Here is a 12846-nt window from a genome sequence, read left to right as displayed (position 1 = left end):
AGGTATAAATTCTGCTGCTTTAGTATTGTCAGAGTTCCAGCAACACTGGCAAGGTAGGTATATTCTGCTAAGTGAGCAGAATTTGGCTCTCTGTTTTAAAATATTAACATACTTGGAAATCATTTTATGTCTTTTTAAGGTTCCTCACTCCGGCAACTTCAGGTGGTCTAACTGCAGTTAGCACAATTCCTAGAACAAATTTTCAGTACTTAGTTTTTCTAATTAAATTTATCATCTCTGTAAAGGTAGGATTCATAATGGAAGGCTATAACAGTTTCTGACAATCAGCTATGCTGAATTATAGTGGCCTCTTCTTAAGTAAGTTGCTACTGGCAGCGTTTTGGGGCAGGATCCCAAAGCCTGCAATTAATTTATAATTATGTTTATATGAAAGACCTGCTACAAAATAGGAAGAACATGTTGGTTCCTCGCCCCCCCCCCCCCCCACACACACACCTGAATTCTCTTGCATATATTAAGAGGAAAGTAAGGCAACTAATGAGTGTTGACCCTAGCTTGGAAAACCAGCTGCTATTCTTATGCATAACAGCTACAGTACTTCCTGCAATATGCTGGGGTGTACAACAGCATATTTGAGGGCAGGATGGAGTCAGTTCTTTGGAAGTTCGCGTTTCTTTACAGCTGTCCTTGCCCCTGCATTATATATTTGCTTTTTCAACAGGTCTGTATTTACTGTGTTGCTGCAATTTTGTGGACAGCAGCCAAATACAATTATCCACCTGATCACAAACTAGTGTTGCCAAGGAAACTAAAGACTCTTCTTCTGGATATGGCAAAAAGAAACTCTGAAGAAAGGCCTTCTTTAGCTGATGCAATTAAGGTGACTTGATGAAGCAGTTTTATAATATTAGGTGTTCAGTCATAGCTAGAAACCTATTTAATAATGAATTTGAATATCAAAATATTCATTTTTGGTTATGGCTTGATAGCTCATTAAATGGTAACTGTCACTTTTCTGGTTTTGTGCTTTAATGGTGCCCTTTAGGGTTAATGGATGTGTTTTAATCAATATTGAAGTTGTCAACCAGAGAGTTGGAACAAGTTAATAAGACCTCCTGAATTGGATTTTAAAAAATTTGAATCCTTTATCTTGACAGTGCTCCTCTATTACGTATCTTAATTGAGTGGAAATTTGTCTTAATTTAAAATGTTTAATATTTTTAGGTATGCAGTAGTTATCTACTTGAACGAAGTATAAACAGCAAAAAGATTCTGGCATTTTTGAGTAAATCTGCCTTCAAGGTAAGAGTAATTTTTTTTCAGTGTATTACATTTTTTCCAATTATCTCCATACAGCATGTTCCAGTAAGATTTTTTTTTTTTTTGCTGGTTGTGTAATTCTTTTGTTCTTTCAATTTTGTAAATTCGTGTAAATGATTAGGTGGTTACTCCTGTGGGGACATCATTAATATAAAAGTGTTTGGGTATTGCTGAGGGTGAATATTTTTCATGCCATGTAGGAATATAAAATAGATATGAAAATTGAATTCCATTTTTAGAAAGCTTTGCTGATTTCTAATGCCTGCTTGTAGCTATATATTCTACCAGCTACATTTAAGTTCACTGTATGTGAATAATTGACTTCCAGATTCTCTAAGTCTTCAAAGTAGTGTTGTTAAAATCAGTTCTAAATAGGGCACAGCTTGCCAAGAAGTTGGGTATTCTAATTTAAGGCTAGGACATTGGAGGAGTCTAATGTAGAATCCCTAAAACCCAGTTTAGGAGAGAGCAATTTTTTATGCTTTTGTTGTAGCTGTTGCAATGGAGCAATGAATTTGAATGAAGAATAAATATTTTGAGCCAGTGAAATACAGCAGTGTGTCAGACTTCAGCAAGAATTATATAAAGCTAAGAATTCAAGGAAAAGAGAGAATGGTGAATCAAATATAAAGTTTCACTTCTCTTTTTGGGTGCCTCTCTGCAGAATTAAGTTCTCCCCTCTTCCTGTGCATCCCAGTACAAGAAACATTTGATTTGAGTACTAAAAATATTGGAATCCCAAAGCATTTTTAGATGCTTTAAAACTAGTCTAGGATCTCCGTGTCATACGTGTTGTAATTGTGCTCACGCTCTAATATGGTAACCCCCTGTTTAAACAGAGAAATCTGGTTACTGTATTCTTGTAAATATCTCTGTGAATGAAAACTCACTATTGTAATGATTGTTTTGTTTCAGATATTTACATGGCAAGTATTTGTAAACCTCTTAGTACTTCCTAAAGAGGTACTTCCTAAAAACACAAAACAAACACACACTCAACTCCCTGCAAAATATCTAGTTAGGACCTCAAAATATGGTGATCTACATCAGTCTTCATCTTCAGAATTGTATCTTAGTGAAAGAATAGTAGTTCTCTGTAGTTCTCTGTTTGATTATACAGCTTTAGATCAATTTAATTTACAGCTTTATTTTTGCATTCTATTTAACTCAAATATTCTGAAGTGCCCTCTTAAATATAGATTTTTAACATAAAAAGATAATGAAATATAATCATTAAAATATTGCTTACATGAATGTCATAACAAAAAAGCTTATGCTAAAAATATTAAAATGTTTCATATTTGCATATAAATATACCAATTAACAGATTGCAATTTTCAGTGATCGCATAGCTATTATCAGGAGTGCTAGCATTTTGTACCTAATAATCTTTCTCTGGAAGACTTGACATAGCTCTAAAGCTGCTTCTTATCACTGTAAAGAATTGTAGTGTAACAAAATTGCTTAACCATTGCTAAAGGTCCTACCCACTTTAAGATATCTGCAGCCTTCCAAGTCATGCATGATATGGAAGGCTGTAAACCTGCACCTGTATTCCCTTTCTGTGATCCAACAAGGGCACCCACACTCAGCCTTCCAGCTCCCCAGCTGTCACTTCTTGGACAGAGACATGCATCTTTCTCCCTCCTGACCAGGGTATTTCCACGCTGCACAGTTCCCTGCCTAAACTGTGAATTCCCCAGTAGTGCCAACTGCCTAAGCGGGCCTGTTTTTATCCTCAGAGGCTATAAACCTCTTAATTACCCACATTACGTTTCCACGCAGTTCTTTCCAAGCAAGTACATTTATTCTTAGGGTGCAACCATTATAGAGAAAACATATTAAAAACACATAAAAGAACCTACACAAATGCTAATAAGAAAACGAGTACTTGTAGCACCTTAGAGACTAACCAATTTATTTCCTTTTCTTTTTGCGAATACAGACTAACACGGCTGTTACTCTGAAACCTGTCAAAATGCTAATAAGTTTACCAGAGATCACCCCCACCATCAGCACAAGGGTTCTGGTCAGTGTCAGTCCTTTCAACCCTTCGCTAAGGACTGGGGTCTCCCCTGTGAAGGAAGATCCTGTCTGTTTGCTGGATAAGAATGAAGGCCCTGAATCAGATCAAACTCAGATTATTTATCCAAGAGTCCTTTCTTTGTCTGCTGGTCTCTAGAGAATCCAGTTTGAACCAGTATATGCAAGTCTGTCCAGGTGATGGTGCCTCTCTAAGAGGTATTACAACCTGAGTGAATTTGCCTAATCCCTCCCCGCTGTTCTTAGTTCCTGGAGGGCTGTGGTCCCCCTCCCCCATGGAATTACATACAGTTCCTGGCCTTCAGTGGTACATTTGGTACAATACACATTAAGTAGGATATTGTAGCAAATTGGCATATGTGTCATACTGGACCATGCAATAGCCCTGGCCACCAGGCAATTTTCTAAAACAAAGCAGGATCTGTCCCATTCTTTCTGGTCAGCACTGAGCATGTATATGCCCGATACTCTTATCTTGTGTGCAAATTACAAGAAAAATCATTTTTAAATCTAAGCCCCATCTAGAGTACTCCATTAACCTACTCTTTCTAGCAGTGGTGTCTCAAGCAATGCCTGGCTTCCATGGCCCAGAAAAGAAAAGATTTAGAATGTCCTAAAATTCCTAAATCCTAATAGCCTGCCTCTACAATCTACTGCCATTATTGCCCAGAAACTCAGTGGGCTATTGACTTTTTAGATTTTCCTTCTTTATTTCACTTATACTCATCCTTTCAGGAAACAGAAAACAATACTAACATGACTGTCACAGGGCATGAGTGTGGAATACTGACAATACTGAAAATAGAATTTTCAAACATTCCGTAGTCTTGAATTTGTTTAAAAAAGTGCTCAGTTTGTATGAGCTTGGTACAAATAGTTTTACCAATCACAGAAGTTCTGCAGCCCCTCCACCTTCACCCCCACACAGTTAAATCATCCTTTGGAGATTACAGGTATACAAAGCAATGAAACACTATATTAAAGATAATTTCAGTAATAACTTTCTGAGGACTGTTGGAGTAAAGTACTTGCATTATTTGTTCAAACTATGGAACTCACTTTTTACTCTTAGGCTTTCAATGAAGAAATAAACTCTTCTCAAGATAATGTTCCTTTTGAGTTTAAAAATAAAAGAAACAAAATGGATGCTTCAGTGTCTAGTCTAGGTAAGTAATCCAGTTGTTACATGGTTATTCCTTTGTTCCAGAGTCAGAATTTACGTTATTGTATTAGACTTGCCAAGTAAAGTGCAACACAACTGTGGAAAAAATATCATGTTCCTTTATTTAAACAGATTATTTACTTTGTCTTTGTATTTTATAGGTATTGCTAGTCTTTGACCTAATCCTATTTGTCTTTCCAGGCTTTGTGCCTATTACTAGTGAAAGTAAGCTTATAGCAGTTAAAGGACCAGTGCCTTGTCAGACTTCTTTAAACAGTGAGACATGTACATTGCCTGTTGCATTCACCTCTTCTGCAACTCACTTTAAGCCTATTATACTGCAGCAAAACACAGAGCTAACAAAGTATGTATGTCCTAATACAGTGTAAGTTTAAATTGAAACTTCACACTTAAATCTAACATAGGTGTCCTTACAAAATGCTTTGCTTTTTTCAGAGGGACACACGCATCCACTCCTGAGCAACTTGATAGATATGTACAAAACGAAATCCGTATGGATGGTAACAACAAATCAGTATTTGTAGATGATATTGAAAACCATGCTGCTGAAGAAGTTGTAGCTGCACCTGAGATACCCAAGCGTGATTTAGACATACAAAACCATTCATCCCAAATACCTTCAAATGAGCAAAATCCAAGCAATATGGTTACATCCACAGTTGAATTGCCATCACCATCTGATTCCTTATGCAATTTACAAGAAAAGAACACTTTATCTGCGATTTCTTCAAGCTCCTCAGCTTGTTCTACACCACAGAGGCCGCCTCTTATAAATAACTCCCCTCTCAAACAGGACCCAGAGACAAGAGTGTTAACACTTGTACCAGTACAGTTAGCTGTATCAGAGCAAATACCAAATAAACCTCTTGAGTCAAAAATTGCTTATGATTGCTATAATCATTTGCCTGTACTCCTTTCAAGTACAATAGCAAATTATAACACTAATATAAATCTACAAAATAATTCCTTCCTTTGCCAACTACAGAATTATGAGCCCACTAAGGTACAGACAAAACATGATAAAATGAAAGCCAAAATCTTTAATTTGTCATTGCCTTCAACTAATCAAATTATTCAAACCAGCTATCTAGAAAACAAAGAATGTAATACTGAAGTAGGCAGTAGTTCACCTTTACCAGGACCCACATCATATTCATCAGTGAATCAAAATGCATCTTCTTCCTTCAGTGTAGAAATTTTATCCCAGCTGAGTGGGACAAATGACATTTTATTACAGAAAGCAGTGCATCTTATACAAGAAGAGTTTGCATTTGATGGCTATCTGGAGAATGGAGTTGAAGTTCTTGCTATGGGTATGTATACATTTATCTTTATATATAAATATATTCTTACATACAAAAAACAATCCTAAATAATCATATTTTATTTTTTTAACAAGGTAACTATATTTTCACCTTAAAGGAGCTTAAGTTTGACACTTTCTGTGATGCAGTCTCTGAAAAGTTTTGTGACCTTTATTGGGATGAAAAATTACTGGAGAATCTTTACAAGATAGTAAGTGGGCAAACGATTCCACAAATAGGGTAAGTGTATACTTCCATTCCTTGTGCTTGAGGTCTCATTTAATGCTTTTTCTGGGTCCAAAGTGCATCAGCTTCCTCACAGTCTGTAGCTAAAAGTGGGAAAGAATACATCCTCTCTCCACCTGTACTTTTACTTGTTTCTTGCCCTTTGCACTATATAATCTTCTCCCATTTTAGAAGACTCTTCATGGCTCTCCCCACATCAGACACATCAACCATCTGTCAGAACAGGGGGAGCTCTTGACTTCCCTTCCAGCTCTACATTTTTATGACTCTGTAAATGCTCTGATGCATAGTGGTAGACTTAAGCAGATCCTTGAAGTTAAGCATGTGCTTAAGTGTTTTAATGAAATGTTTCTAACTTAAGCTGCTCTTCATCTCTGCTGTTTCATAGCTGCAGAATTTCTGTATAATGCATTGTCGCCTAAATACTTTTCCCTGTTTGCATAAATTGACTTGAATGGCCTGTGGAATATTCAGTGCTTCCGTTTGAAAGATGCTGTACAGTCAAAATTCAATTGTATTATTCCTACAGTGCAACTTGCACATTTTAGTTTAGTTGTTTGCATTTTAATGTGTAAGCTCAAACTTTCATTAAATACGGGAGAAAAAATTGCATGGCTTCTCCTTCTTGTTTTAGGCACCAGAAATGAATGCAACATGGTTTAGTTTCCTCTGCACAACCTTCTGTAGTTTACAGGAGACTGGAAACTGAGAACACAATATTGATATATACCCTTATGTCGTATTTCATCTCTGATATTATCTGTCTTGTACACAATTAAGCCATTCGTATTTGTTGCAGCTTGTAGAAGAGACATGTTTGTAAAAAATCTTTATTGAAAATCACTGCAGGCAGCATTTAATGCATTCACATAAATAATGTTTTTTCCTCGTGGTCGGGTTTTGGTGTTCCATGCCTATAGACTGGATGTTTGATCAGGAAGTTTACATACCTTTATAGCTGGACTCTAGAACCTTGTATCCTTGAAAGACTTTAGTTCTAAAAGTCCTTTGCTGAGAGAGAGAGAGAGAGAGAGGATTTGAAGGCATCCAGAGTTGAGGTCTATAAGACCTGCTGGTCTGATTGTCCACGTGGGTTAGGATTTTCAAAGGCCCCTAACATAGCTATAGACCCAGAAACCATTGAAAACCAGTAGGAATTGCTTTCCAAATTCTCATGGTATCTTTGAAAATCCCAGCTTTGAATGTTGTGGAGGCAACATACTCCTCCATTGTGAGTGGATTCTTGAGGTATCTGAATCAGTCACCTTCAGCATGAAGTGTTGATGTGATGTGTAGGGCCTTTGAAAGAGAAAGGAGAACAGAACAAGCATCATCCCCTTCACCCAACAGAAAAAGATAAGCTCAAATTTTGGACCCCAGTGAAGAACTGCCTACAACCTCTTCCTAAGATACTGCATTGCCTATAAAAAACCTTCAGCTGCAGAGCATGGCAATTCCAAATTAATGGTTTAGGCGCTCCTGTGAGTGATATTACCTTTTCCAATACATTTTATCAGATTTCATAATTGAAATTTATGGTAAGATCCTCCCTTGTGGATAGGGTGATGACATGTCCTCGCTTACTGGAATTTTTCCTATTTCATATAACCATTCTGATATCCTAGTTTTCAATATATTCCACAGATGATCTCATTTCTGTGCCTCCTATAACTGCTAGGCAGTTGGTCCAACCATTCATTGGCCATGACTTAGCAGTTCAACAGGAAGCAAAACTGAAATTCTTTCCAAGCTGAATTGCTGAAAGGCATGCATATGATCCCACCAATGTATTAAGTTGCTGTAGAAGACAAACTGGAGTGGGGAAGAGAGTGGGAAGGCAGATGAATAGAGGAAGGCAGGAGAGCAGATAAAAGTGGACCTGCCAAGCCTGTCTTTCAAACCTTGTTGAGTGAAACAGAAAGGTGCAGTTTGGAAAAGGAGAGTGAGTAGTAGTGGTAGAGTGAGGGGGGGGGGGGGGGGAAACAGTAAGCAAAAGATAAGAACCCTGAGAGGGGGTAGAGAATATGCATAGAAGGAAGAAGAAGAAAAATGTGGTAAGAACTGAAGACGCGTGTGTGTTGGAGGTTAAAATTAATAAAAACAGCCACACCTTCAGGGTATAAGGTAGAAAATACACTAGAAGATGGGAGGCAGAATGTGTGGTTTGGGTTTGTTTGTTTAACAAAACCATGTTTAGTTCATCTCAGAATCATGGTTATCCTAAATAGGAATGGCTTGGAGTGAGACTGCTGCCCAAAGCATGACACTATAATGCTGATTGAATCCTGAGTGGAGGACTGCATTGAGACAGTTTGCTGTTTAGTGTAGTACTTTGTTTAAACACAATCTGATGTTCTTGGGATTCTGTTAACCGTTGTGCAGCACAATTGGTACTAAGATAATCACTGCACCTTACCCAGTGTATTTTGATGTTCTTAAAGCCTTTTAAAGTCTTCTTTATAAAATAAAACCTAAAAAATACATAGATATATATTATGCAGCAGATACATGTGACAAAGTTCTAGCACACACAGTGGTTTGATCTGTAAGACCTCATTTTTATATTTAAGCTTTTCCTGATATCAGTATTTAAGAATATGAAATGTTAATTGCTCCCTGTCCCATTTTATTTTCAGCGTAACTGAAACAGATGGTTCACAACGTGGCAGCATGTTCCACAGTTTGAAGACATCTGACAGTTTTTTGGTCAGCAGCAAACAGACAAAGGGTGAGAGAAGAACTTGTGTTGTTAGACGTTTGTGTGAGTTGGGACCCCACCAAGGACTACAGCCTGTAGGGACGGATCTTTATAGAGTGCCTGTAGGACAGCACTTGCCTCTGAACTTGAGACAAAGCAAACTACAAAGTATCTGAAAACGTGTTACTATATGGTGATACCCTGCAGGGTTCTTGTCTACAATATCTAGCCTACATCACAGCAAATGTCATTTAGCAGGTTACCAAATTTAATTTAATTACTTACTGAAGCATGTTATGAATGCTGAAAAACTCTCAAAGTCCCAATTACTATATGTGCTTATATGCTTGTTCTTTTAATAGGTGTTCTAGTGGTGTGCTTTGATGGGGGAGGGAATCTGTTACTATGAGTTAGAACAGTTTCACTGAATCAGTTCAACTCAGTGTGTCAAGTTTAGTTCCAAGGAGAGCTGAGAGCCTTAGTAAATGCTTGTAATTCCTTACAGACTACTGCAGCAATTGAGGGTTAACTGAGAGGTGAACTAATGCTGATTCTTCTCTGAAGTCTCTGATCCTGTTATTGCCTTGTCTGCTCAGCATGGCTCATCAGAATTTAAACGTGTTGTACTGAATAGTAAAATAAGTGGCCTAGCAAGCAACCTTTCAGTTTAAAAACACACACACAAAAACAACCAACCTTTTTACAAGGCAATGTAGGTTTTTTTGTGCATAATTTATCACCAGTGCTACACAATACATCAGACTTAAAATGACCATTTTTTACACTTTTGGTAAAAGACCATGTCATAAATATAAAGGGAAGGGTAAACCCCTTTAAAATCCCTCCTGGCCAGGGGAAAAATCCTCTCACCTGTAAAGGGTTAAGAAGCTAAAGGTAACCTCGCTGGCACCTGACCAAAATGACCAATGAGGAGACAAGATACTTTCAAAAGCTGGGAGGAGGGAGAGAAACAAAGGGTCTGTGTCTCTCTGTCTATATGGTGCTTTTGCTGGGGATAGACCAGGAATGGAGTCTTAGAACTTTAGTAAGTAATCTAGCTAGGTATGTGTTAGATTATGATTTCTTTAAATGGCTGAGAAAAGAATTGTGCTGAATAGAATGACTATTTCTGTCTGTGTGTCTTTTTTGTAACTTAAGGTTTTGCCTAGAGGGATTCTCTATGTTTTGAATCTAATTACCCTGTAAGGTATCTACCATCCTGATTTTACAGGGGTGATTCCTTTACTTCTATCTACTTCTATTTCTATTAAAAGTCTTCTTGTAAGAAAACTGAATGCTTTTTCATTGTTCTCAGATCCAAGGGTTTGGGTCTGTGGTCACCTACGCAAATTGGTGAGGATTTTTACCAAACCTTTCCCAGGAAGTGGGGTGCAAGGGTTGGGAGGATTTTGGGGGGTAAGACGTGTCCAAACTACATTTCCCAGTAAACCCAGTTAGAGTTTGGTGGTGGCAGTGGATATTCCAAGGACAAAGGATAAAATTAATTTGTACCTTGGGGAAGTTTTAACCTAAGCTGGTAAAAGTAAGCTTAGGAGGTTTTCATGCAGGTCCCCACATCTGTACCCTAGAGTTCAGAGTGGGGGAGGAACCTTGACAGACCACATTCATGAAAATACCAGTTAGAAAGCAAATGTGTAAATTAGAGAGGAGCTACAGATGTTGATGATTACATACACTATGTGTGTGTGTGTGTGTGTGTATCATGTGCCTTCTTTTGTGGGGTGACTCACAGAGTCTGCCTCCTTGGGCTGTGGAGCACCATTTAAAGTATGTGTGGGGGCATAGATTTGCCCCACACCTGACCCTCCTCTTCCCCTTCTCAGGTGTCCCCATCAGCAGCCTGACCACAGTCCCCAATCCCATGAGTCCCTCTACCCAGTGGCTCCAGATTTGAGTTAGTGGCATTGTGACTTGGCACCCAGGACCACAGTGAAAGGTCTGAGTGGCACTGTGACACCCCTCCCCCTCCATCATGACAGAGGAGCAGGTGTGCTAAATTTGAGTCAGTGGTGTTGTGACCTGGTATATGGGGTTGTAACGCCACTCAGGATTGGCCCAGCCAAAATATGGTCAAGCTGTGGCCTGGGTGCACCAGAGCCTATGGGCCTATTACTAGTGTTAGCTAAGGGAGGTGTCCTCAACTCAGGTGGTTATGAAACTGTTTTCTGGAGTCTGACATCCATTTCTGCAGGTCAGGTGACTGTCTTCAGTGAATCCATGTGCTGAATTGACTTTTTGAGAGAAAGTTGGCCTGCTGCAGAAGCCACAGCCTCACTCCCACAAACTCCATTCTTCATGGTCTCAAGTTGGGAAACCTCCCAGGCTTCAGTACTCCTAAATGTGTGTTCTTCCAAACATGGTGTGCAACTTCACACTGTGATTGCAAAGCACCCACAAACTAATCCATTTGCAAACTGGAGTGATTTTCCTGTGTGACCAAACGTTGGTTGGGTATGATTAACATAGTGTTTTAAACTCTGCTTTCACTTGTCTTTAATGACAAAGTTCACACTTGCATGGTGTCATAAATATGTTAACCCTTCATACTGGCTCAGAATGAATATGTACGCTGGGCCAGGTTTTCATACAGTGCCATTTTGCTCTAAAACTGGCACACCTGGACCCTGGAGAATTATTTGGGCATATGTGGGCCCAGGAGACCCTCTGGTGGGCATAGTGCTAACATAACGGCTCTTATCCCACATCTCTTCTATGCTGCCCTGTAATAGGAAAGAGGAGTGTGACCAATCATTGACTGTCATTTCAGTCTCCTGGGGCTGTTAACAGCTGTTGTAAGATAGAAAAGGCCCAACACAGTTTAGGGGATTGGTCCTGTGTCCAATATCAGTAAGACCTGCTGAGTGCCAAAGTAAGTTTGGTACCCCAAAGTCCCCTTTGTTAACTTGCTCGGTGTGCAGTTTGGCTCTAGTGAGGACCTGGCCTGCTATGTATGGCCTCTGTGTTCTTTGTAAAGAGCTTTGAGACCTATAGATTATAAAAGCTAAGCACTTATTTACTTGTGAGTGCATATGTTTATGACCCACATTTATTTTTGTGTGCAGCCTCTGTCCCAACCTATATATTTTAGAGCTGCTGTACATGTTCAGCGTGCATCTTTATTGCATTTTACAGAAACTCTTGAAGTGAGGTTTAATAGTTCCACACTTTGACAATATTTTTGACCTTGGGCATTTGAAAGTGTAGTTACATAATATTAGTCTTATGCCCTTTAAACTTATGGGTCACCTGTTTTTTGTCACTCTATTTGCCAGCAAAGTGCTAGTATCCTTGGATTACTCTATCCGGCGGTGGTTGTCATGACAACTGACAGTGCCACAGTTACAGGGCATAGGTGGCTTGACAACTGCTTTTCATATGCCTAGCATTTAAATCTAAAAAAATAAACAGAAATTTAGATATGCTTCTATGTATGACTGTTTGTTTTTGTTCCTTTTAAAAGGGAAAGAGAGACAGGTGGCTTCTGACACCAAGGCAATGCCCACTACAGATATATCATTGGCTGAAATGGACTTGAATGAGCTTCCACTAGATAATTTTGAAAAAGAATTGAGACTGCAGAAGGTTATATTAAGAACAGGAAAGGGTGGAAGTTGTTTACAAAGTAACGATTGTCTCGGTCCTGACTTCATAGAAGAGAATAGAGAACAAGAAGAGGAGACTTCTGAGAATAATTACCCTGTCTCCCCCAGCTCATCTGACTTTCAAAGTTGTAGTCCTGGTTGGAACAGTGCATTCAACGGGGGTGAATGCTTTAGTTCAGAAGTTTACAATTATGTGAAAAAACTTGGAAAGCAGGAAGTAAATCAATCACAAAATATAGATTCAAAAAGAGTGGTAAGTACTTTGATTTATGAAAATTCAAGATGTATTGTAATGCTTATTGATAAAAGTAGGATATTTAACCATAAAAACCAGGAAGTGATGGTCCTCTTTTCCCTCAAAATGTTAAATTAACATACAATCCTTTATCCAAGTAAGCTTGGTGCATACAACATAATATTAAAGCATTTTACAGCATAAGATTAAATTAAATTGATAATCAGATATGG

The 12846-nt window shown here is 38.5% G+C and overlaps 1 protein-coding gene across 1 annotated transcript in view; it reads left to right on the top strand.

The window, feature by feature from the left end:
* Positions 1-12846, top strand: part of KNDC1 (kinase non-catalytic C-lobe domain containing 1) — a 128886-nt gene that overhangs the window by 72019 nt on the left and 44021 nt on the right. The window contains exons 10-17 of the mRNA XM_073353950.1: positions 683-841; positions 1186-1263; positions 4397-4490; positions 4688-4850; positions 4943-5820; positions 5907-6051; positions 8694-8785; positions 12237-12631. Of these exons, the coding sequence (XP_073210051.1) occupies positions 683-841; positions 1186-1263; positions 4397-4490; positions 4688-4850; positions 4943-5820; positions 5907-6051; positions 8694-8785; positions 12237-12631 (2004 nt within the window). The remainder of the gene's footprint in view (positions 1-682; positions 842-1185; positions 1264-4396; positions 4491-4687; positions 4851-4942; positions 5821-5906; positions 6052-8693; positions 8786-12236; positions 12632-12846) is intronic.

Source organism: Lepidochelys kempii, chromosome 7 (genome assembly GCF_965140265.1).
Source record: "Lepidochelys kempii isolate rLepKem1 chromosome 7, rLepKem1.hap2, whole genome shotgun sequence".
Lineage (NCBI taxonomy): Eukaryota > Metazoa > Chordata > Testudines > Cheloniidae > Lepidochelys > Lepidochelys kempii.
This window is presented reverse-complemented; position numbering and strand designations above follow the sequence as displayed.